Source organism: Chenopodium album, chromosome 11 (genome assembly GCF_948465745.1).
Source record: "Chenopodium album chromosome 11, dcCheAlbu1.1, whole genome shotgun sequence".
NCBI classification, from domain to species: Eukaryota; Viridiplantae; Streptophyta; class Magnoliopsida; order Caryophyllales; family Amaranthaceae; genus Chenopodium; species Chenopodium album.
The window spans coordinates 58511253-58538618 of NC_137844.1; the positions used below are offsets into that span (position 1 = coordinate 58511253).

Consider the following 27366-nt stretch of genomic DNA (forward strand, 5'->3'; position numbering starts at 1 on the left):
CTTAGTACGGTCTACGTACCGATAAAGTATTTTTGTAATTTTATTTTATTTTATTTAAGTAGTAGATAGAATAGAGTAGAATTACAGGTTGCAGATAATCCAAGAAGCCCATGAAGTGAAGGCCCAAAGGAGCAAGGTGGATGAGATCCATGATGATTCAAGTGGGAGCTTTTTACTTTATTAGTTTTCTTTGGATTAGGGGCCATGCTATGTCTAATTTATGCATTCAGTATTTTATGCATGTTAGATTTTATTGATGTTTTGTGATGATGCGCTAGAGTTCACTATTTAATCACAACATAATAAATCTAGGTCCCGGTAATATTGAGGCAGCTTTTCCAATTAAAAACCCGATGAAACCTTTGACATTTATGATGGGTCATGCCAAAGCTGGGCATCATATTTTTCATTGGGGAGTGGGGGTAGGACAAATTCTACACTTTTAATTGGTTATACTCAACAAGGTTACCTAAAGATAAAGTTTAGAACCTTGAAGCTAAGGGTAATAATTAAACATGTGATGGTTAATTATTCAACCAAGAATTACAAGAGTTGTAATCAGTAAAGAGTTTACTCACCTTGAAAATGTAATGATTGATGGCAGGGCCAAAGTCCGGTTAATTATTGCACGAATAAAGGATCTTGGAATCATTTAATTCAATTGGGATCAATTAACATTGAATAAATGCTTTAAAGTTACCAATTTAATTCGCTTTTGGTACTTTAAATTTAATAAACATAATTGAATTTTGCGTTTACTTATAAGTAACATGTCGTTCTAATTTTATTATTATATATAATCTCCTCGATTGAAAATAAAGTTGAGAAACGTTCTCAAAAAGTTTAAAAGATAATCCATAAACCTATATTCCAATTTTGCTAAGATTGTTCTAAAAGGCAAGTTTTAGAAATTCATGTCACATGTCTAAGGTTGGTTTTATTCAAGATGTTTGAGTAAAATACCAACACATCTTCATTTTGAAAAATGTTTCAAGGGATATAATGAGATGGGAGGTACAAATCCTCCAAAAGACAAGTATAGAAATCCAATAAAATCTCTTATCTTCAATACGATTGAATATAAGAAAATGATTGGAAATCTCTATGATCAAAAGTTGATCAAATGACGCTATTCTTCATCCACTTTATATAGAGTTTAATATTTGATTAAACTCAAATATGAAAATGATTGAATAGACCTAGCAAAATCATGAAATGTGCTTAAAGTAGTTAAGTAAAGCATCAATTTGAACCTAAGAGAAGTGTTCTAAGTGGCTCAAAGGGAAAGGTTTAGGAATATATGAGGATTGCATTAAGATGTTATAGGCCAAGAAATGCAAACAAGTTGCTACTTCTCAAACCTAGAACTACTTATATGCTAAAAGTTGTTATAAACAGCAAATGTTTCAAATTAAATGGACCAATTCCAATTGATTAGAAACTACCTCATATAGTTGGAAGGTAAAAGAATGGAAATGTTCCAATTTAAGAAGTATACTATAGAAATTGATTTAGCATATTGCTACTTCTTGGACATATGATGTCTTGTTTAGATCACTCATTGCACAATCTGGTTGAACTAAAGGAAGAATTTAGCTAAAGGAGGAATAAATCTACAAGTTTAGAAGCAAATGTTGCTACTTCACAAGTAGAATCTACAAGTTTGGAAGCAAAAGTTGCAACTTTACAAGTAGAACCTATATTTCACCTTACCTTGGTATTGGCTAGAATTAAATAAATGTTATTCATTCTTGCCATTATCAAAACACCATTCAATGTTAGTAATGACTAAACATCGAAGATTCAAAACGTGGAATAAATGTTATTCTATGCTTCATTGAGTCATAATGTGTTTTGAATTGCTAAATAGGTTTAAAGTTCTATATGATAGAAATAGTTAAACCATTTATATATATATATATATTGTCTCTAATATGTCAATTAATTCAAATGAAAATGAAAATTGCATGCGGAAGATCCAAAGGGATGGACTTTCAATATCATTGGATTATGAATCCATTGATATATGTAATTATCATTCTAATTTGCAATTTTGACAAAGTCACCATTTAGAGAAATGATGATGCGAACTCGAGGTCGAATACATATCGATGTAAGAAAGCCAAAGGTTCAAAGGCTAGAGACGGATAACAAAACTTCATTTGTGATACGATCACTACTTGTGCTTAGTTGAAGCATAAGAGTGAAAATTTTGAAAAGTTCAAAATTTTTAGTATGAAGTTCAGTAACTTGACAAGATAATGATTACACTAAAATATGATTGTAATTGTGAAAATTTAAGTCAAGACATGTACTTGGCAACACATTCAAAGTATTGCGATATGATCGTAATAATGAGAATTTAAGCCAAGACATTGATAAACATCCAAGAGTCATAAAATCGTTTTACAACAAACTCCGAAAGAAAACCTTGTGAAGTGTTTATGAAGGAAGTTATCAATTTATATGAGATATATTTTGATAATGGATGTAAATTACCTATCTTCCAACCATTGTTCAAGGGATATACTTTTAAGAAAAGCTACAAAACTAAACAAACTACATACGTCTAATCAAATGTAGCAAAGGCTTCATATGTGATATGGATAAGAAAAGTTCTTATTAAGTCTTTCTACAAAGCAAGGAATAAAACATGTATTAAACCGTTTGATGCACGTTCGATTCCTATATAGAGCACGGGGTACTACTACACAACCATACTTAGCACAAAATGTTTGTTGCTCAAGTAGGTGCCCTTATGGAAATTGTTCCAAAAGGTCAAGTGGGAGTAGTGTAAATCTCAAAAGAGTTCGAGAAAAGCAACAAACAAACATGGTTCAAAACCATGGTTGGTTCACCCTATGCTAAATATGCCTCCTCAAAAGGCAAGTGGGAGTATAAGAATCTTGAAAAGTTCGAGGGCCTTGAAAGAGTTCAAGAAAAATGATTTCGAAAATCTCGAAGAAATTTGAGAAATTATCGAATAACAGCAACAATATGAGCATGATTCACCTCATGTTACAAATGACAACGCGTGGTCTCATTAAGTGTAATGGGATTAATAACCATGTGTCGAAAGTAGTACATTCCAAGTGCACATCCTCTATTGTCGTTTCTCATTGAAAACTAAACAAAGTGGTTGTATGAGTTTCAATTGTTGCATAACACCCACAATGATAACTAGCATATGTAAACTTAGCCAAATAAATATGATTTCATATTGACTAAGAGTTCTAAAACATTTATTTTGGAACATTATGATTATGCAAGTAATAAAGATGATTTGACAAGTTATAACTCCAAGTGGTTTAAAACCATGAAATCTGAAATAGATTCTAAGTCTGTAAGCAAGCGTATGACACTTGAATAATTTGCCTAAGTTGGGTGAAACCCATATAAGCGAAACAGACAAGAAAGAAAAATGTTTTCTAACTAAAACAAAGACTTGTTAAAGGATTCAACTAATTCATAGTATGACTATGATTACGATGAAACCTTTACATGTTGTAAAGATCTATAAAAGATATTTAGTGATTTCTACCTTATAAGATTTGGTAGATGGATTTCAAAACACTTTCTTGAAATTGTTCATGAAATAAGATTTGTATATGATACAATCAAAAGTTTGGAGATCCAATAATCCTAGGGATGCCTAAAAGATCCATAATGGATTGAAGTTAGCATCAGGGAGTTAATGTTCTTAATTTTGTGAGTTAATCAAATCGTTTGATGTTCTCGTAAAATGAAGAAAAGGTCTTATGTGTACAAGACGTTTAGTGGGAGCTATGAAGTCTTCATGGTCTAGTATAAAGAGAAATTATTCATCGCTTGAAGAGTCAAGTGGTGGGTAATGCATTTTGTATAAAAAAAAACCTTGAAGAGGATGATGAGTAAATTTGGGATTCAAGATCTATTGAGATAGGTTTCGAAGGATGTTTGATTTTTGGTTAAGAAGCTTATATTGATAAGATTCTTATTAGGTTCAACATTATATTGAAAGGAGTTTCAATCCCATGTAACATGGCACATTGCTTAATGATTTAATACCTTGAGAAAGGTTGATGAAATTAAGACTTTGAGTGATGATCCTTATGCAATTCGCAAAGGATGCATCATGCATGCCATGGACTATACTTGTCTATTTGATTCACGTGTTTTAAAGAACAAGTGATGATAGATTTCAATCGAAATCCAATGTAACGTTGGAATACAAATTAGAAATTCCTAAGTTCATACCTTGCGATAGGGCGAAGGAAAATTCTTAGTGTATGGAGATGAAAATGATTATGAGATTTAGAAATTGCAAAGTTCATGTTTATGAGAATGTCTCATGAACTCTAATTACTGAACCCCTTCCATGACCAAGGTATGAGAGTCATACTAAGGTTTTTGGATTGAAGCAAGTTATGTAATTTTAGTTGTGTATGTTTTGAGAAAGCATATTACAAAAGTAAATACATTAGCTTGCAGAATTATGTTTATCAATTGAAACAAAGTTTCAATCTTATTTAATCGTGGTTTCAAGATTAAATAAAATGTCCAAAATAATTATGAATTGATGGGCTCACTAGGTTGATGACCTTTTGAATGAAACCCCACGGGTGAACTAAATTCATATATGATTTAAGTTCCTAGTTCGGAATCATTAAACTGGACATAAATGATTTCCAATAATGGACTAGCATGTTAAGATTGATTGGATAGCGCAGTTTCATGGGCTATAGGAGCGTAGTGATGCTCGGTCAATCACATGGATATGCATGAATGATGCATGATCGAACTATTGACCTACTTTGAAGTTCAAGTATAGAGCTTCCGGATATATTAGTGGATTCCTTTGACATGAGTGGAACATTGATCTCATTCAATGGATGTTATAACTGTGGTACATTCAAACGTCTGCCCGTAACTGGAGATTATAAAGGGTGTTTCCCGGTTATTTCAGAAGTTGAGTGGGAGCTTTGGTTGCCATAAGATTGGATTGAGTCTACCTATTTAATTAGGAATGTGTCTTGGCCCCTTGAAGAGGGAGAATTCAGAAAATGCATGGCCGTGCTCAAATGGATTACATTGTAACCTTTTGTTTTGTAATTCTAACTCAGATTTCAAGAAAGATTTGTAGATTAATATGATCACGACATAAGATGCAATCATATTATCAAATCGACACATATTGACTTAAGGAATTTGAATATTGCGCACTTGTCTCAGACAAGTGGGAGATTGAAGGAATTGTGTCTTCGATAAGTGCAATTACTAGATATATCAAGGATCACTATTATGGAGATAATAAGTTCATTCTATTGGGGCGTCATCCTTTGTTGCTAGACTATGAGAGATGATCTTTGGGCTAGTCAAACAGTGCAAATCCCTTTAGAATCGATCCTATATTGGTCACACACAAGGGTATTGGGTTAAGCAAGTAAGAGGCCCATTAATGGGCCTCATGAGCAATTAACTAATCATGAATTGGATTGGGCTAGCATAGTTATATTGGAATTAGGTTTTGGGCTTTTGACATGGGCTCTTATTTAGAGATGAGATCTATAAATAAGATCCATGCCTAGGGTTTGTAGTAAGCAGTCATAATTCACACACTGTGAATTTTGACATCAAGGCAACCAATCCCAAAACCCTAATCCTCTCTCCAACTCACGGCCCTCATCCTCCCCTCACGTCCGTACGGCCGGCCACCCCTTGGTGGCGCGTGTGGTGGTTCGTGGTGGTTCTTGGTTAGTATGTCGCTCTTCTCCGTAGAAGGTCAATTGAAGGTTTCAATTGCAACTAACTAGCATTAGTGGAGGTCTTAACTTGTGCCCGTGGACCAAGTAGAGGAATCACGCTTGAGGTTCTTTATCTCCCCTTGTTCTTGCTCGATCGCACATGGAATCACGCTTCAAAGGTACAATTATGTGTTCTTTATGTGTTATGCAAAGATCCTTGGTTTAGGTGCTTTATGAATATGATTCATGTTATTTTCGCTGCGTAGTACCTATAAACCCCTACAGTATGCTTGTAACAAATGCAACAAAGTAAATAATGTGATGATAGGATGAAAGCATGTTTGTGTGTTTGTTTACACTTACGTACTCAGCATTGCTGATTGTGTGTTTGTATGCTTGTTAGCCTTGTGTTTTTCTTGGCTCTACGACGACCCATTTCAAATGACGAGTAGTGGGGACAAAGTAAAGAGAAGTTTTTCAGGTGATGAAGTATATTCATGATGGGCATTACTGAAGAGCGAAACATGCTTAGTTTCCAAAAGAGTATGATGTGGTTTATTGCTTTAAACATTATATTATATATTGCTTGTGGGACTAACACAAAGGTTTTAAGTTTTATATCGGTTTTAATAAGGGCCTACAATGGTTCTAAGTTGTAGGTTGACTTTGGTTTGACTTTACTTTTATTGGTTTGACTTTTTTAGAATGGTTTTAAATATAGTCTTTTATTGTGTGTCTTTGATAATTGTCTTAGCCGTTACGGTGGCAGTAATGTCTTAGTTTTTCTATTTTGTATTTTGAAAAGGGCAAAACAAGTATTTTAAAGGAAAGAAATTTCTAGAGCGTTGCACAACTGGCTTCTTGAAGTCTATGTCTTCTCTGAATCAGGGGCTTTCATCTTCCTATTCATCTGAACCATGTGGACTTCTCAGTTCATCTGAATCACTGCCCTCTTCCTGCAGCTGAAGATCCTTGCATCCAATATCTTTGACAAGCAGAACTAGCTTATCATCTTTGTGTTCACCTTGATCCTTGTCCTTAAGACTCATTTAAACTTCCCATAATATACCTTCTCCTGTTTGTCTAAACCATTCTTCATCTTCCTCTTTACTATTGCCCAAATCTTCTTCACCAGCCTCCCATTCAATCTCTAAATCACTCAAATCTGATGTAAAAGAACTTGATCTTAATCCAGAATCTTGACCCTTAAACCACTGCCTCTTAGACTTTGTGAATGCTTTTTTGTTCTCCCTACCCTTTCCCTTTTCAATCACACCAGATACACCCTTCTCCTTTTCACTCACACCACATACGTTTTCCCTAATTTCAGAATTTTTGACAAATCTAGGGCTTCTCCTAACCACATACTTACTTTTGTTTGATGGTTAAATTTGTGACAAAGGTAAGTTATCTATGGGTGGTTGACTTTAAGAAGATTTCACAAACCTAAGACTCCGTCTAGCAACTGGCACAATGCTTAGATCTGGGCTTTGTTGTGTTTCCGGTGAGCATTTAAGAGAGGAGCATTGTCTTGTTTGAGATGGGTTAGTCAGATTGGGATGGGTTTGACTGAGATGGTTGTGACCTAATCCCAATTTTGCTAGGCTTATTCGGGTTTAAATGGGACAGCTGTAACCCAGATCCAGCTTGGTTGGAATTTGGTGGGTTTGAAACTGGTTGTGTAACACTAGAATTCAGCATGTCCCACTCTTCCACCCCCACTTTTTGAAATAGTTTCAGATACTTATCCCTATGTTTGGCCTCTAAGAAGCCCCTAACCTCTTCCTCATTCACAATCTGCCTTTTCCCATCACTCCAAGTCCTTCCTTTTTCCTATACCAGATGCTGTATATGTTAGGCACCTCTCACCCCATATCTTCAAACCCTTCCACACATAGATATCTTAAGTACCCCACATTTATATAGGACAGTGATCGAGATAGAGTACTTTCAATAGGCAAACCCAGCTTCATACACCCAATACTGTTTCCCTTTTCTTTGTTTTGCCACAAACCCACCAAATAATCTAAGTTTAATGTCAACAGTTTTATCATCACCTTCCATATTATTCTACAATTAAACTAAGACAAATACACAAATCAAGCAATTAAAAATTAATCCAACACAGTGCAAGAAATAACAATTACAAGCAAATAAAGCATAACACATGACTATTTAATTGCATAATTAGGGTTTAATTAATCAAAGCTCGCTAATTTAGGGTGTATATCAACTTTTTTTTGCCTAAATTGCCCTAAATACCATCACTTATTTTCAATTAAACCACCATCGTTGGACCACTACAAGTACAAAAGGAGTTCTTACCTGTCAGAAGATTCTTCGACTTCCACTTCAGCAATGGAGATGACGTTGCACCAAACCCAGTCGGACCTCCTCTTCCAGTTAAATGATTACACGCTTACCAAACACTAGATCTGAGGATAAGTTAGAGAGAGAAAGAAATGAGCCAGCCGACAGTGAGAGAAAGAGATATTCTTGGATAAATTTGGTAAAAAAAACCTTCAATGTGGTTAATAGTGGAGGTTGTGAGAATTGAATAGGAGGAGATAGAGAGAGAGAGAGAGAGAGAGAGAGAGAGAGAGAGAGAGAGAGAGAGAGAGAGAGGTAGATACGGGGAGAGAGAAGGTAGTAAAGGGTGGTAGTTACTTTGGGTAGGGCCCACTAACAAGTACAGTGACGGAAATTGTTAACTGGTAGTTATTTTTAACAAACTCTGATTTAGGTAGTAGTAAAGTAAAAAATAAAATTTAAACAGGTAGAAAATGTGAAATATGGTGTTTGTACTGATAGCAAAGGTTAAAATTTTCAATAATTAATGAATTTGAGGATCATGTCCATATATTTAGTGGTCAAATAACATTAAACTTGGGGAGTACGTATCAAAAGAAAAGTAGTTTGTACTACTAGACTTTTAATAAGCACTACCTTTTCTTAATTTGGAGGGAATTGAATAGTATAACACGTACTTCTTGACCTTTTGCTCTCTAATTTGCATTAATTATGTTGGTTTAATTAATTGCTTAGGGTAGATGATAATATAACTACTCGCAAGTTGCAACAAATCGGATGAATATAGAGTCAATAGACAATTACTTGAACATAGCCACTTAGTAGGTCAGTAGGTGTATCCGTGAATAGCAAATTTTGTTCACAGAAGTTTTAACTAAGCTACTTTTTTCCTTACTTTTTGTTTAAGTAATGACGCATGAGTGCATGGTAATGTGAAGAAAAAAAGAGAGAACAATGTGTTTAAATTAGAGTAGATCAATCTTGACTCGATCTAGTTATAATCTTCCATATATATAGTATAGCTCGGATCGGATTGGCTCAACTCGATCTCAAATTTAGAGTTAGGAAAAAACTTCTCAACTTATAATCAGCTATTTTTTAGAACTAGAATCCGATCCATGATCAACTCTAATATTAACTAATTGAAACTCATATATAATATATATGTAGCCAGATGCTCAATTATTTTAGACAAACTTATTTTAAGGGCTTGGGTTGGAAAAGTCAACGAGTCATGAAGGAATATATGCGGACAATTAACAACCGCGCCACCTAGCTAGCTAATGAATGTAATACGGATTACTTTTTAAGGGAAGAGCTACATTACAAAACTTTGCCTAAAATAGTTGCATGCTATACAGCTTCGCCGGTCGATGGAATAATACGAAGCTCACCCAACCAGGTTAAGAACATGGCAACTCTAACTACCACCTACAATTAATTAATCCTTTAATTAATCTAATAATACATTAATATATACATTATATTTGTATTGTGTTTTTTAATTTTTACTATAAAGAATAATGGGTCACAAAAACAACAACGTTAACAAAAATGATTGCAGAATGGAAAAAATATTGCAAATGAGTATCATTAAATTAATTAGCAACCATTAAACTTTAATCTCCAAATAAGAAATGATCATAAATTCATACTCCGTAATTTCTAATGGATGGTTGTCATGCATGCAATGGGTAATTTTAGAGAACACTACATTACTTATTTTTTTCAATTAAAGTTTGGAATGCCAAAAAAAAAAAAAGTATGAATTACTCTTAAGTTCATCAATCATCACACATTGAAGTCATTAATCTAGTTGATTTATGTAATATGTCGGCTATCTTTAGCTTCATGGCTTTATTACTAAGATATGCGTTTAAATAAAGGATTATTAATATTTTGTCTCTCTGTTACAAGTCCGAATCTATGTACAATATTATAAATCATATCCTTTCTTTTTCTTAATATACTAGTTTAATATGGCTAAACTACTAACATTTGGGAGCGAAATTATCCCGCTAATTAAACTTAAGCATATATCAATAAGATAATGTCGTTACTTTTGCTAGCAAAATCTTTATGTTTTTAGACTTTATTGTATGAAAATATGATATACACTTCCTTGAAGCACAATCTGTTAAACTTGTTGTGAACATATCAATTCTAATTTGCGGCATGATTTTAGAGATCGAAAACAAAAGTAATAACATGTGAACTTTCTGTTTACTAAATTGTTCTATTCTACGTGCGATATGATAGTGGCATTTTCCATCTAAATTCTAATTGGTCACTGGGTTCACAAGTGCAATAGTAAGTTAAACTATGTATTAAGTTATATTCTTTCTATTCTTTTTATGCAATTTTGATTTTTTTTTTTCTTTTTCAATGAATTCATTATCAATTAACTTGTGAGATACTTAATTGTAAGCAATTTTTTCAACGGTATTTTATTAGGCCTAGTAATTGGAAAGATACAAAGTATTGCCTTTGCTTAGCTTATTCTATGCCACTATTTTGGTTCTACATTTGTACTTTTTGAAGTAGATATTGACTATGTATACTCAACATTTATTTCTTTATACATTTAAGTTACTACTATATATATATATATATATATATATATATATATATATATATATATATGTATGTATGTATGTATGTATGTATGTATGTATGTATGTATGTATGTATGTATGTATGTATGTATATTTTTTGTCATATCATAACATCAAGAGAAATAATAAAAGAATAGAAAGAATCATGTTTATATATGTGTAAAATGTACTATGCCTCCACATAATTAGCTCTTTATCATTTATATTAACCCAAAACAACCCCAAAAGAATAAATCACATATATATATATATATTCACTCACAATCACCCTCATCACCTAATTTCTTCTTAATTTACATCAATAAACCCAATATTATTACATCACAAACTCACATATTAGCTTGTAATTCCTTAGACTCAACATTGTTAATTTGCTTCCTTCCACGACCTCTCCTCCTCCTTTGCCTCTTAGGAATAGACCCGAACTTGAGCCTTCCCGTCTCCTTGAACCTCTCTTGCTCAGACGCCACGATCACACACTCCGGTGGTGGGACCGGGTATCGGAGCGTGTCATAACAATATGAGTAGTACATGTACTTCTCCCTAAACCACTTCATGGCCTTTTGTCCCCTAGGAGTAATTTGAGAATACTCCTTGTTTTCGATTTCTTCCTTCTTAGCATTACAATCTGATGAGCTTGTTGTGCCCGCTACTTGTTCAATAGGGTCTACAGCACACCCGTCTAGCACAAAGTCGGTGAACTCGGACACGTAGGGCTCAAACTCGTACTTGACCTTGTATCTACCACCCGCGGTGGCCCAGCTCGAGGCGTCCCATATGGTGGCGTAGAGGGACATTGGCTTAGATGGGTAGTCTGATCCCATTGCTTCATTGCGGACTATTTCTCTGATTGGGACGTTGTCTACGTAAAATCTGCATTGCATGAAAATATGTAACGGTTTAGTAAGATACAAGTTAAGAATATCTACTGTTGATAGTCTAAGTCATCTCAAAATGATTAAAAATTAAGAGTGATCAACTCTAAAATACGTAAAGAGGATACTATTACATACATGCTTCATACAATATATATCGCACAATCTTTGTTTTTTTAAGCCATTTAATGTCAACTTGTCAAAAAATATAATACGTCATCTTCAAGACTTTAGCAGTTAAACTAACGAATACTTATATTTAATATCTTATGGTTGTTATAGCCAACCATATAAGAACTTTATTACAAGTACAATATAAATTAAAGTATTGAAATTGTCTTTATCCAAATAATAAAAAAATCAAATAGTGGAAAAGAGTAGTTGGTTAAAAAAATTTATGACAAATGTGCCCCCATTAAAAAAAAAAAAAAAAAAAAAAAAAAAAAAAAAAAAAAAAAAAAAGATGATTAATTGCATAGGAGCTAAAATGAATTTTGAAAACGAAACTCTATAAATGTATAAATAATGATTGAAGGCAAAGAAGCGTGCAAATTCAAAACATTTATGTCATTGCAAAAGAAATGAACGAAACATCATCACTTTGAAAAATTAAACCTTACAAAATAATTAATGAATTTGTGTAGGAATTGTGGTAACCAACATAAAAGTTGAATGATTGTTTTACTTGAGAATTTAAACTCATGTGATAGCTAGCTAATGTTTAAATAAGTATCACCTAAATAAGGTTTACAGTTAGGCAAGCTGCTTTGCTTGAAAATGACCCATATAATAGTGCACCACAGCTGGGATATATTCCATACTTCAATTCCATGTTTGTGGTACAAATTCAATTAGTCAATATTTATTTAATCATCACTTATATTCACACCTTATTCAAATTATCATTTTTTTTTTTTTTTTTGAAACATCCTTATTCAAATTATCAATTTTTTTTTTTTTTTTTTTGAAACATCCTTATTCAAATTATCAATTTTAGTTAAAGGAGCTCTCAGCTTATTCAAATTAGACTATCAACGTAAAAGGGAGGTTGTTTCGGGACACGATTTTCCTTCACGTAATCATCCTCTATCTTTTTTAATTAATTGGATGGAACCCTCACACTATAACAATACCTTCTTAAGGATAATTTTTTATAAATTTATTAGTTATGTTATGGTCTTAAAAATATTTTGAACGTATGGGTAAGTAGGGACTAGACTATTAAATATTAATGGCCCATGATATCTATACGAGTAGCACTTTTACACCTATTAATGAACGAATATATAAAACATCATGAGATATCATATTTTCCCTAGAAGGAATGATATATTGGTATGGAGATATTGAACATCCTAATTGCTTTGAAATATTTCAAGATGTCAAATCATTAATTATTTTGAATTAAAAAAAATGTATTTGTAATATTGTGAAATAAATAAGGAAAAAATCATACTTAAATGAAATAATATTATATCAGGTACAACTTAGGTCCTGTTCATATTTACTTAATTTCAGTTCAGTTCAGTTCAGCTCCAATCAGTTCAGTTCAGTTCAGTTAAGTTCCAATTAGTTCAGTTCAGCTCTTAATTTCCCTCTCACATAAAATATTCATTTCAGCTTAATTCAGTTCAGTTCCGTTCCAATCAGTTCAGTTCAGTTCAGTTCAGCTCCAATCAGTTCAGTTCAGTTCAGTTCAGCTCAGTTCAGTAAATATGAACAGGCCCTTAATGTTAGCTAGCAACGATTACACCTTAATGGCTAAGATTTGTTGATTACTACTTTATTTTATAATAATAAAAATAAACACTAAATTATAAAGTAGTAAATTGGGCACCATATAAACCCAATTTCTAAATTCCCATAAAATAGGAAAGCTCTCCAATAATAGATTAAATATTTAAAGCAAGAAAAGATTTTTATGATTCTATCCAAAGAAAGTATAATTTTAGCATCAAAATATAGAAAAAAAGAAGACGTCAAAATTCGAATACTAGCCAATATGAAAAGTTACCTAAGAATAGAGAAAAAAAAAGAGAAGCATGAAACTAAAAATATAAAATATGGTCAAAAAACAACCAAAGGAAGGAAATAAAATCTTTGGCGTTGAAACTCTCTCCTCCATTAATAATCATTCACCACAAATCTCTCGTCTTTTTTTTTTTTCAAAATTCCGCGTTACAAAAAGTTGTTGCCTAGGTGGTTAAAGCCAAAACCCCTAAAAGTCTCCCTTAACCAACCAAACGTGTCAAAACATATGTTCTACCCAAACGACCACGAATACAATTAGAAATATATATAACGTTCGTTCTAATGACCAAACACGAACACTGATATGATATTGCCTAAAATAGCTTAATTATAACATGTCAGCATATGAAAATGTTTTTACCTTTATGAACACGAATACGGTTATAATATATGTAGGTTATAGTATACGTAGATAAGATACGATACAAACACGAAATAAAATAAGTTAAAAGATTTAGAAGAGAGAAGAGGAACATACATGATGTTTTTACGGGTCCAAAGAATGCTATATTGATGAAATTCTTTAGTAGGATCAAACCATAAACGATATCTCTCTTCTCTTCCTCTACTTGTGCTTCCATTTCCGTACATGTTTGTTTGAAACCTCCATGGCTTCCCCTTCAAGTTTCCCAAGAATTCGATGTCCAACTCGTCGTGATTCTTCTCCCATACATCTCCATTTGACGTCTGTATAATATAATTCAAATTCAAATCAATATTGAGATCACTGTAATATACGACTATTTTTATTTATTACTACCTACCAAATGAAAATCACGTTATTATAATAATATGGGTCATAGAAAGTGTGCTTACATAGAAGGCCACCACGACTCCAGCCGTGTAATTACCGGGCAGCTTAATTCTTGAGCTAAAAAATCCATAATCGTAATATTGTGATGAAATAAATCCTGACCCTGAAAATCATAATCATAACATTAATATTAATTTGATAACACATAAAACTAGTTCCAACTTACAAAGGTATGTTACAAAATTTCGTTTCACATAACAACATGACACGAACCAAACCCAAAATTAAGGGTAGAGGAAATTCAAAATAAAACAAAACATGACACGACAAGACAACACAATACGAATAAAAAAGAAACGTACCAGCGTAGCGATTGAGGTGGAGGTTAGCGCTGCGACCGTCTGCAGACTTTTTAATATTAAAATCAGCGAAAAGAGGGGTGTATCCGTCGTCGAAGGAGATGGTGGGAAGATTAAACAAAGCGTTTGAAACGACGGTAAAGAAGGAGAGGAGAGAGAGAGTAATAGAAAGGAGGAGATTATTATTTCTTCTTCTTCCTCCTGACATTTTTTTGTTTTGTTTTTCCTTATATTTTTGTGATAAAAAAAAAATAAATAAAATGGGGGAGTTTTATTTTCTCTCTCTAATTTTTTTAATTTTCTGTTACGTATTGTACAAGGTTATACAGAAGTAAGCGAGATATAAGGAAGAAGAGGAGAGAGAAAGAAAATGAGAGGAAGAGAAGAAAGATGGCTAGCTATTTGGAATGTGTATGTATGTGTCTTTATATGCTGAATTTTATTTCTTTTTTAACGACAATTTTGCCATTATCTTTTTTAAAATTACGGTTTTGCCACTCTTTTAACTAGGATGTTGGGTGATTAGGGTCAGTATTAATTATTTCATGAAGGTTTTTTTTTTCAATTTAAAAAATATATTTATGGTATAGATTCAATTTAAAAAATATATTTATGCTATAGATTATAGATATGAGTACAAGTAATATATATATTTTCTCCTTTTTTTTTTTTTTTTTAAGATGAGATACTTATATTTTCACTGCATTTACCATGCGGCGTAGTATATATTTCTCAAATTTTGATAATTTTTATAAGAAATTTTTTTTATGAGATTTTGTTAAGATCATCTCAATATATATGTGTATGTTTTCAAAGTAAGATTTTTTTTTATGAAGTATTTTTTCTTATTAATAAATAGAGATATTAATAGTGAAAATTATGATTTGATAAGTGTGAAACTGAAGGAAGTATTTGATAATGAACATAATTATGTGAATTATATTGTAGCCTATACAAAGCAAGTGAGCAACCGAGCATGTGTGATTTATGTACCTAATATTTTGGTTTTATTGCTAGGTTAAGATGTCATAGAAATTTCATTATTGCAATATAACTTTATTAATATAATTTCCTCTACTCCAAGCTTTTGTAAATTTTGTCTCTTTTTTCCTATTTGATGACTCTTAAAGCAAATATAAACTAATTATTCATTTATTATTATTTTCGTATATGTATCTAATAATTTTACTAAAATATTCCCAAAAATACCCTTTAAAAAAGTACATGTGAATGGTATATATCTCATACTCGGAGTTGTCTTACGAGTTGACAACAAATAAATACCAAAAGAGCGTTACCTAAAAATAAAACAAAAACAAAAAGAGTAGACCTTTGGAAAACAATAATTGCATTAAGGGGCCAACTGTTTAGAACTTTAGAATAAAGTTGGGGAGGTGGAGACCAAATAATTAATTTTAGAGGGGTTTTTCAAATAATTACCTAAAATATAGTAATTATATTTTTTAATTTAATTATTTCATACTCTATTTAGTAGTCACCCATATAATCATATCCTCCATAATATGGATTGGCTAATAAGCAACTTTCCTAGGCCATGTGCTTATAATAATAGTACTAATCATCCTTTTTGTTTTGCCTTGTTATAAAAAATTAAAACCACAAATATAATTTTAATGATAAGGTTGGTTGAGCCTCCCTCCTAACATTAATTATTTAACATGTAATTAATATTAATAATATAATTTATAGTTTAATTTTAAGCATCATATTCCACCTAAAGTATTTGGCACCTTCTTTCTAATTAACAAATAGTGTATGGTCACCATATACTAAACAAAATATTAATTATATCTTCTATTTGAATATTAACAAGTGGGAATTGAAAAGACTAGTTGCAACAGTTTATATGAATTTAGTCCAACAAATTTAGTCTCTGTCTTACTATATTGTAGTCACAAAATTAGTAGACAAATCAAATTATTGGATGAATGGTTTTTATTCTAATAATTTAGGTGTTTCTTGAATAATGTATGAGAGTTATTCTCCTAAAGTTTATGATTTTGTATTACTATGTTGTATATTTATACATATGGAATCAATCCTTTTTTTCAACTTTGGTATTCTCCTTCTTCAAGCAATCTATGTATGTGAAAGTTACGTATATGACTCAGTATAACTTAACACTAGTACTCTTCAAATTTATTCTAGTTACGATGATGGTAACACGGGATGACATAGTCTTACATGTTTTCCCACGAAGTATAATTTGTCAGATCAATTGATCCGGTCTCACTTTAAACATAATACGTTCTTATAAAATTAATTAACGAATTGAGCCCATAAAATAATTGCATTTTCTTTTGACTGCAAGCGCTATATACTAGTATACTACAAGTATATTATTGTACGTGCTAATAATTTTGCCACGTGCTGATTAGTCGTTTGTTATTTAAGTCTTGTTGTCTTATATCGTGACTCTATATAATGTCAAAAGTCGAAATCTTTAATTCAGAATGTGGAACAATCTAACTAGTATTGTAGAAATATCTCCGATCAATCCCATAAATCGAAACTAAAAATTAAAATTGCTCTCAAAGCTAGTCTCTACCACTGCTATTCACAAAATAAAGCAGTCCATAGAGTTGAACTTAATACCTCTTGGCTAAGATTCAAATCTCCTTTGTTGTAAGCTAGGTATATTTTCCAATTATCATACTATTACTTCTTTAAGGTATTCATGGGATGCAAAGTCAAAAGGCAGAGATACTTAGTCACTTTATTTATGCTCCATGCAATCAAAGTTGGCATCAACTTATAAATTATGGCAAGAATATTAGCAAAAATTAATAGATGAAAGCTAAATCTTTTCAATAAAAAAATGATTGATGATTTTATTATGTAACAATGTAATTTTTCACTCCCTTCAAAAAAAAAATGTAAATTTTTCACTAGGTTAAATTGAAATAAAATGTATGTATGCTTATTATTGCATGCCCACCTACCGTACTATAAAATAATTAAGACTTTAAATATAAAGTATAATCTTATAATATATATACATCAAACAACCAATACTAATATCTAAAATACATATATAGTTGTATAAGTTTATAGCTACACTGCATTCGACAACGTTACAAGCTGGTTATTCACGTAACTAGTGATTATGACTACTTATAATTATAAGAAGAAATTAGCACTTATCCTCTATAATCTTCCATATTCATATTTATTGATTTATTGAATAACGTACGTGGTGACAATGGAAAGATTAATACATGGTAACTAATGATAGATATATAACAATCATACTAGTCTTTATTTTCTCCAAATTCATAATATTGGACCCTACATCTTGACATTTATTTCATAGATATTACTCTATCAGATCAAATACAGTCGTTAATGCATAACATTGAACAATAATGGTATCTTTAATCATAAACTATTGGGTGCAACTAACTATTAATGAGACGCACATTTTTTAATTAAGCTCAGATAATATCATCTATTAAATTAATTAATTAATTAATTAAATGTGTTAGATTATGATATCACTCAGGCCAATACTTAATATACACGTATCACCAAGATTTTCAAAATCAACTCTAATGAAAAATCCTTGGTGTTTTTTTTTTTTAGGGAAAAAAATCCTTGGTATATATAAACACTATGGAGTAATAATAATACTTTCAAAATAAATCTTTGTGAAAAGAACACTAATCCAAGGGTATTTTAGGAATTATAACAATCATCTTGCCACCTTTTATTACAAAAATAAATAAGCTAATGCGTAACGCGATTAAAGGATTACACTAATTTGTTGTAATTAATGCCTAAAAACTTTAATCTTAAATTCTTGACAAAAGAAAATGTGAGTTGCTTTACCCGAAATAGCCTTGGATGAAATTGATTCTACATAATATGTATATATACACATGCAATTTAATTTACTTTTATTTTTATTATTTTAAAAATAAGAGTATCTTATAATGGAGTGCAATAATTAGTATACGATAGATGTTGATGTTAAAGGTATAAATGTCCTTTTAGGGGTTGTTTTTGTTACAATAAATGATCTAGCGAGAATGTCAAATTGTTGAAAATGGTCGTTGTACTGCGTTTTGCAACTGACAACTCATATGAGTAAAGATCACTCCATGTCCATAGAATTACAATTATACTTCATAATAACCTTTTTATTAGTTATATTATTGTGGGGATCTTAGGAATTTAGCTAGGATATACTTGGTATATGAGATAATGCCTACAGGTCACCCTAAATTTTGGATGGACTATACAATTCCCTCCTCCGTTCTCCCAACTCTACAACTTTTTATGTTTTGAAGTTCGTCTCTAAAAATCACTACGTTATTTCTTATGTAATCTCGATATAGCATGTGAGTAAGAGAATACATAACATTATTATAAAGCACGATGTGTAATCAATTAAATTTATTTTATGTGATCTCGTGAAATTACATTATTTAACTTGAATATTAATTATTCAGAAGTTTAGTACCCAATTAAATTTCTTCCAAAATTGCATCCGTGCACATATATATGCGTGTCATGTGTGTATGTGTAAACAATTTGACATGTTAAATTACCATAGAAAGCAAAGCGAGTAAAAAAAGAAGTCATCGTTACTAGTTTGGCTTTCCATTTTGAACAATATGTTAAAATGCAAGCACCACACCTAATAAATGAAGAGACAAGAGGGGTATAGAAGAATGAGGTATAACAAAAACTTGTATATGAAAAAAAAGTCCATGTCAAAAAAATCACGGAAATGCATGCGGGTAGAAATGACCCGAGTTGATGATGGCGATTGAAGAATTTGGATAATCCAAGTATACAAGTCACATTGCATGTTATTAACAACCCGAATTTAATGGCATTACAAATAAAATGGATAAGATTGGAAATAAAAACAAATTTATTTGGTTGGCTATGACCAGATTCAACAGTTGTCTGCTTAACGACTTTATGTGTTTGATGTTGCCACCCAATTGTAATATGGACCCCCCAATCCTAAAGTTTGAGTTTTGACGTGATTTGTAGTTTGTATCTCTGTGAATCTGTTCTCTTCAGCTTATTTTCATTTCAGCTCCAATTAGTTCAATTCAGTTCAATTCAGTTTTCAATTTCCTTCTCTTATAAAATATCCAGTTCAGTTCAATTCAGCTCCAATCAGTTCAGTTCAACTCAATCCAACTTAGTTCAGTAAATCAGAATAGGCCCTATATATATATATATTATGTGTTTATGTAAAACAATAAGGTTTTTGGACAATTTTGCTATTATTGTGAAATGTGATAATTTTGATCTTGGTTTTTGTTTTCGAATATCGTCTTATGTGGGTGTTTATATATCATTAAATCGTGTGATTAATAGGGTAATTTTAAAATATATAACTAAATTTTAATAACACGATTTAGTATTGCATCGCCATTAGCATAAGATCACTGATTGAGAATATCATCTAAATTTTTGTTGGTAATAGACACTTTTTATATATTGAATAAACAAAGTTTTTGTTGATACTGTTGAAATCTAAATTTTACATCAAATCTCATCTAAACTTTAACATTATTGCTTGGGTTGACTAATTATAGCAAGTAATGAGCTAAATAAAGTTGATAAAGTACCAATTCCGTCTACTATAATTTAAATGTATCATGCCCTCAAACTTCTTTTTGTGATCGTAATGACCTACTCTTTCTAATTCTTACATACTTCGTACCTATTTTCTTGCAAAATACCTTAATTACATTGTTTCAACAATAAAGTTGATGTAATACTGATCTTCCTTCTAAAGTTCTAATCTTATACATACTCGGAGTAAATCATATTGTATCTAAAATTATGACTGGAGTGAAATGTGATATTAAAGAAATCCACCACTGGCTTTCAGGCATTCGGCTCGAGGTCGAATCCTCATTCCTTCCTCCCCCAAGGATTGTACCCAAAAAAAAAAAAAAAAAAAAAAAAGGAAAAAAAGAAAAAAATCCTCTGTTATAATTTCATTGAGAATTTTAATATACACGGAAAACAACCAATATGGGTTAGCTCTCTACAAATTTATATGATGAAAAATGAACAATACAACTTTTTTTTCAGCTATTAACAAAACTGTACTTGGATTCAGCATAGTCTTCTGCATCCCACAAAAATGAACCAAACGCGACTGCTTCTAAAATTAGCATCGTCAGTCCTGAGAAAGTAATCGAAATAATCTCATCATTCTGTGTCTCCAACACACCCCCATCGGTAATCCTGATATCTGGTCGACCAAACAAGGCTTGGGTCTGCTTTTCAATCAACGACATTGCTTCCCTAGATCTTATGGTTGCATAGCTCTGAAGAGTTTCAGGATCCAAGTACATGACATATGACCTCAGTTTGTAGTTCTCACCATCACCAATATCCATAGGTTCCTCGTAAGGGACATAATTTGTTATATCACCATCAGCTGGGATTTGGATGAGTGAATCTGGATCCCATAATGGGTTTTGAGGTAACGAATCCTGAAGCCTGGTCGGATTTTTGCCCAAGTCTTCCGGAAGAGTTTTCATAGCTCTTTCAAGTTGGTATCTCCGATCAACTCTTCGAAGAAAATACCCATACATTATGGAGGCAGCATACAACTTTCCAAGTTTTACTTTGCTCATCTCAACAAGAGTCTGCAAGGGACCCAGACCCACAAGGCGCTCGCCTAGTACAAGGGACAAGTGGCTTTGTATCATTTCTAATGCTTCCACAGAGTGTACAGATTCGAGTTTCTGTTCTTGGTTTGGCCAGAAATCCACCCTGCCAGTTGGATCTGAACTCGGGGATATATTTGGGATCATAGAGATGTTTGCTTCCACGAATCTGTGTACAATTAAGCAGTATATAATGTCCTCTAAAGCTTTTCGCCTTTCCTTCTCTCTTACTTCAGCTATTCTCCTGTAATCATCATACTACAAAACTCAGGTTACTTTTGTCTAGTCAGATCAGCTGGATGGATACATCAACATTTGCATGCATAGCGTGTCAAGTTGTCAACTGCTCAGGTGCAACAAAGCCTTACTCCCAAAATGCTTAGGTGCAAATAAATAAATAAATAAATAAATAAAATTAAAAATAAAAAAATAAAAAAAAAAGAAGAAGCAGGGCAGACTTTCTGGATGAAGAATGAACAGTTGCTTCAGATGTCTAGTGTAGAATTTTGTTCATTCATCTGAAAGCATCAGACATCGGCCTAAGAAAAAGACCAGTAATAAAAAAAAAAATTGTCTAAACTAAGCTTGTTGAAGACTGATGTGTGAATGGTACCAGATTGTTGGTTCTTGTATTTAAAATCGGTTAACTTATAAGAAAAAGTACACTCATGGAGTCAAGTTAAAGTTTGCATGAAACACTAGAAGAGTAACAAAGGAATGAAGAAAAATAAGGAAATCCCACTCAAGAATAGTATACTTCGTAATAAACTAGTACTGCAAGCAGAAAAGCCATATTGATTTATTACAACATTTTATACAAGTATATATCTAAACATTAGTGCTGCAAACGGAGTTCAATAGTATCAATGCTCCTATAACTGAAATGATTTTACGGAGTAATAATTCTGAACTATTAAAATTCTACATCTTGAGTAGTCAAAACCAAGAGAGATCGTCCAAAGATTCAAACGCTAGATATATCGCTTTTACAGACCATTTTTGGTAGCTGGTTATAGAAATGGTGATGAGAATTAATTTAAGTGCAATTTGACAAGCAAAATAACCTTACCCCCAAATATTAACCCCCCAAATGGTAATGGATGGTTAAGAAAATTAGTGAACAAAAAGAGATAATTTGGGTGAACTGCCATTAGTATATGGACATTGATTTCTCAAACAAATCTATTTACAAATTCATACCATTACCACCATTTATTACCACTCATCAAATGGACCGAGAGTAGGCAACTTTGGATTTCAAAGGAAAGTGAATAAAGCAAGATGAAAGGCAATAGATACTCCTTTGGTGTTTATGAGGATGCTGTCGCCTCCTTTTCATCAAACAAAGATGATAGGAAGAAAAGGACGGAAACACTAATGAACAATGAAGAGTGCACATTAAAAAAATGACAGGCACGGAGAAATCTACCTGTATAGGGAGAGGTCTTCAGTTGATGATGGAGCTTCTTCCTTTTGGGCATCTCTGTCATTTTGCAGGTTCTCAAGCTGCTGGTCAATAGCTGCAGGGAGGAGATGTGGGTGTGTTTGCAGTATTTGTGTCAGCAGTTGCCCAGCTGGAGACTCCAAGTGAACAGGGGCAATAGGTGCCAAATTTTCTCCTGAATGATCAGATGCTCTCACCAAAAATCCCCTCGACTTGTTCTTGTCCAGTCCTGTGGCTAGCTTTCCAATGTAAAACGAACTACAACCCTGCAAATAAAGATTCAAAAATTGATGAAATCGCTGTCACTGAGTGACTAATATTTACTCAGATAGGCCCCAAAATTTAGAATTATGGGCATCCAAGCAAGAAAGAAATAAAAAAGGACGGCCTACAAAGTTGCTACAAGCTAAGCTTATCTAAGCTAGTTAGAAATCAACTTTCTACTGTTGCATATAATCATGCAATTCAGACTGCTTCCTCCACAATCACTCCCCCAACAAAATGTCAATGGACTTGCAAACTACAGAGATGAGCTTAGGCCCAATAAAGGTGATGACTTCTTTTTTTTTTTTACAATTTATTAAATATTGCATTTGTTATACCTAGCGCAAATAGCCAAATACTAACAACATTTTTAGAGATTAGCAAATATTTATAACTAAGCTATCTACCTATCAGAATTCACAGCCAGTCAAAGAAGACTTGCATATTCTTCGGAAATCAGATAACCCCTCATAAAGGTCTATAAATCTATCAAAACAAATTCTATTCTTCCATAAAGAAAATAGATCATCACATCAAAGGAGGATTGGAATCAAAATGTATACTTCATCACTAATTTACAAGTTTCTTATAACAACTTTAAAGCACATCAGATAAAGTGGACGTGTGTCGTGAAAAAAGCAAGACTTTACAGTCAGATTCATTAGTGCAAATTGTGAACCAGTACTAAATCTCATACTAGCAAATTAGGAAACACTGGCCCATTTGCAACTACATAGTGTAACATACAATCTCCATCTCTCTCGAAACACACAAGGTGAACAAAGTCACTTCCAATGAAAAGGGCACTTGAATGTATTTTTTATTCATAATCTCCAAAGCAACCAAGGATCTTATATGATCCAGAAACACTACAACTTTATTTCAACAAAATGTACCCTTCAATTCTCTGCCTCTCCCTTTAACCATAGGCAAGATTCATAGTTGGCCAGTTGTTCGACCAAACATGGTCTCCAACAAGATACAAGTTTCTTTATTCATGGACTTGTAGCAAAGGTTCTCCACAAAAATACTACTTTGCTCCTTTGAGTTGGTTACAGTTACTATTTTCACAAGAATTAAGGAGGATACGAGAGAGAGTGTAGCAAGTGAGTCCCGTGTAAGAAAATGTAAAAGGGATGATACTATAAGTGGAGTTATTTTAGGGAAAAAAAAGCGTTGTAAGGGGGGGTTGCAAGTAGTAAAGAGAGAGTTGCACGTAGAGTAGGGAAGGGTAAAAGTGTAAAATAACTTTTACAAAAATGGATGAGAGAGGAAGGGTAACCAACTCAAAGGAACGGGCGAAAATAGAACACTAACCCAACTTAAAGAAACTGGGGAAGTAAATAGTAGCAATTAAACTTTGCAGCAAACTTGGAACATTAACTAGCCTCTAGAAAACGAGACTCAGAAATATGGTTTTGCGGCATTTGCTAGGTTTAAGAAAACAGAAGATACGGATTTGGAAGTATCCTAACCAATAAACTAGAGTAAGTAGAAGCTAATTTAGATTGCTAGAAAGCATGGGGCCACAATTACATGCAATCCATCAGCAACTGGCTTAATGACTTTAAAATCACGAGTCATACTTATTACAAGCAAATCATAAAGATATATAATGACAAAGAACAGCAAGTAGAGGTGGCAAACAAATTCTAGATAAGTAAGACCATACAGACACACTTTTGTATAGTAAAGAACAAAAAGAGTTTTGTTACAGACACTTGACATGGTGAATTGCTGGCAGACTGGCAGCTATTACTTACTCATTTCTCTACAGTTCTACATTCCTATTGACATGGTGAAAATCAGGAGTTTTCACTATGGCAATCTAAGAATTGGGGTTGGCAAATGGGTGCTCTAAAAGTTATTTTATACGGAGTACTTCAAAACTTCATCATTCGTAAAAACTAAACTCTAATCAAGTAACTTTGATCAGGTATCATTTTTCAATTCATTAAAAGATCCCCAAAGTAGAAAACGAGAAAAACTCCAGAGAACACCATTACCATGATTTGTCTAAACAAGAAAATGCACCAAACCATGCACCCTAGTTTCCATGTACAACTAGTCTCTAAGATATTGATTTTAAACTCTAAAATCAAAACCCTTTACACAAATCTACTCCATAACAAGTTCTCCTCCACTCATCGCTCATCTTAATTGCAAGTTAGATTGTGCGAATAAGCTTCAATCAGCCAAGTTATATTCCCTACCTCTATACACTTCAACGCTACTACAAAGATATCATACTATCCAGTATCCATTGCTTTCAAATTCTTTATCGGTGCTCTTATCAACTACAATAAGGATAAAAATTAGCTAACATTATCAAATTTGCAATTTCTAAAGTCCACTTAGATAATAGACAGTTACTTACTGAATCATCTTACTTTTCTATTGCTAGGTTTAAAAGAAGTCCTAAAAAGAACAGAACAATAATTGAGATATGTAACTATTCAATACCAAAAAGACTACCATCCCTTAATTAGATCTTGCAACTACTTGCAAGATTCTTACCAAAACTAGAGAACCAGTAATACTACCATCAGAGTAATGATATATAACCCCTTTGCACATTCTAGCTTCTACACATATATCCCAATTCCCAAATAGGGCAAATAGTCCCTTGGTCTGAAATCAATAGTCACGTCGATAATGTAATTTGAACTCGTAATGTCACAACTAAATCTGGACGGGACGGAGGGAGTAAATAAAATCACAAAACAAAGATAAAAACATTTTCAATTCAGTAAATATATCCGCTTCACTATTTACGCATACAGGTGGCATTAACAAACATCAATACCCTGAATTCAACAAATTTAACCTAAAATTACAGGCAGAAGCAACTACAAAAACCCCAATTTTTCTTTTCTTTTAACGATGGAAAATTCGAATAAAGGATTAATCTTTCTATGTGTTAAACCTAGAAATGATAAATTAAAAAGGATTAATCTTTCTATGTGTTAAACCTAGAAATGATAAATTAAAGATAATCACGGAGATTAAGAAGAAGAACAATTAAATGGCATCTGATTAAACTTAAATTTGTAAAAAAAAGAAGGAACTTACTTTGTTAGAATTAGCAGTAGGAAGAAAGGAATAGTTGAAAAAATTCTTCAATTCAGGAGACCGATAAGAAGCAGTTGATGGTATGGCTACCAAAACGTCGCTAATTGCACCTGAAACCAGCATCCTTCTTGCAGAAGAGAGAGAAAAGCGTCAGATTTTTTTGGGGTGTCCAAAATTCTAAGAGTATAATTTTTGGTTTTATTGTTCTACGCAGTATCTTTTGGGATTAAGGCTTTGATTGATTGATTGATTGTTCTACGCAGTATCTTTTGTGCAAGATTTTCTTCTACAAGCACAAATATTTGCATATAGCCCAAAAAAAACCGGAGTATAATTGTTAATCATCACTTATTTAAGTTATTTGTGTGGCTACTTGACATACGCTAAAATACTAACTGAGTAGGTGAGTAACTCCGACTGACTAAATTACCCTTAATCGACCGAGTAACCTTTGACTAAGTAACTCCTAATCGAAAAACGCTAACTGACCGAGTAAATGAGTAATCCCTGCCGCACTTTGTGATTCTCAATTGATGATCAATTGAAAAATATTGTGACACTTAGTGAATACGAAATATACTATATTTTATATATTTATACTCTTTTCATTTTTACAGGTGTGTTACACTTTAATCATATTATAATAAACAATAATGTAGTGTATATTTTATTGATAAATTAAAGGTCTAATCGATGTGATGTAGAAGGAGATACTAATATAAAAAAAAAAAAAAAAAAATAAAAAAAAAAAAAGGTAGTGGAATTGAGTAGAGATTTGTAGAGGAAAAGGAAATCATCGTAATATATTTTGTCTTTACCAAAAAAAAAAGGGGATAGTTTGTCAAAAGTTGCTTGAAGTGTAACCCGTAAAAAAATAATAATAATAATAATAAAAATAAAAGGCTAATTGTAGTAAGTGTAAGCGTGTAACACTATAATATAGCTAATGTCAATTGTAATGTACTATGATACTATCAGTAAACTGTGAACATGCATGTATATATACTCAGCTGTAGCATATACTTAAAATTCACACTCCGACTTGCACCAAAATAATACACATAATAACAAAAACAATAATAATCCACACTCCGGGTTTGAAATTTCTTAATTTTGCGATCTTAATTCTATCGACGGACCTAGCAACAACCAATACGAGCTATGATTTCTCGAATTTTAAAAAGCAAATCGAAATCCCAACAAAACATTAGAATGGTATTACATCAATTCTGTACCATTCAAAAACACTTC

The 27366-nt window shown here is 32.4% G+C and overlaps 2 protein-coding genes across 2 annotated transcripts; both read right to left on the reverse strand.

Moving 5' to 3' along the window:
• Positions 1 to 10771: 10771 nt before the first annotated feature.
• On the reverse strand, positions 10772 to 15051 carry LOC145567942 (putative xyloglucan endotransglucosylase/hydrolase protein 30). The gene is made up of 4 exons (XM_081627371.1): positions 14671 to 15051; positions 14371 to 14471; positions 14033 to 14241; positions 10772 to 11521 (listed from the first exon to the last, which is right to left on the reverse strand). Exons 1-4 carry the CDS (start codon positions 14873 to 14875, stop codon positions 10978 to 10980), a joined length of 1059 nt encoding a protein of 352 aa, XP_081483497.1. The 5' UTR covers positions 14876 to 15051; the 3' UTR covers positions 10772 to 10977.
• A 5571-nt stretch (positions 15052 to 20622) lies between these two features.
• LOC145569429 (UV-B-induced protein At3g17800, chloroplastic-like) lies at positions 20623 to 26299 on the reverse strand. The gene is made up of 3 exons (XM_081628772.1): positions 26116 to 26299; positions 22765 to 23045; positions 20623 to 21579 (listed from the first exon to the last, which is right to left on the reverse strand). Exons 1-3 carry the CDS (start codon positions 26236 to 26238, stop codon positions 20748 to 20750), a joined length of 1236 nt encoding a protein of 411 aa, XP_081484898.1. The 5' UTR covers positions 26239 to 26299; the 3' UTR covers positions 20623 to 20747.
• Between the last annotated feature and the right edge of the window lie 1067 nt (positions 26300 to 27366).

What these genes read in the sequence shown, in the direction of transcription:
- LOC145567942 (XM_081627371.1), bottom strand. Translation starts at nt 14,875, where the DNA reads ATGTCAGGAGGAAGAAGAAGAAATAATAATCTCCTCCTTTCTATTACT. An exon ending in CCACCTCAATCGCTACGCTG is followed by an intron (nt 14,472 to 14,670) that starts GTACGTTTCTTT and finishes TATGATTTTCAG; the next exon opens with GGTCAGGATTTATTTCATCA. An exon ending in GAGTCGTGGTGGCCTTCTAT is followed by an intron (nt 14,242 to 14,370) that starts GTAAGCACACTT and finishes TATATTATACAG; the next exon opens with ACGTCAAATGGAGATGTATG.
- LOC145569429 (XM_081628772.1), bottom strand. Translation starts at nt 26,238, where the DNA reads ATGCTGGTTTCAGGTGCAATTAGCGACGTTTTGGTAGCCATACCATCA. An exon ending in CTACTGCTAATTCTAACAAA is followed by an intron (nt 23,046 to 26,115) that starts GTAAGTTCCTTC and finishes CTTTATTTGCAG; the next exon opens with GGTTGTAGTTCGTTTTACAT. An exon ending in GAAGACCTCTCCCTATACAG is followed by an intron (nt 21,580 to 22,764) that starts GTAGATTTCTCC and finishes TGATGATTACAG; the next exon opens with GAGAATAGCTGAAGTAAGAG.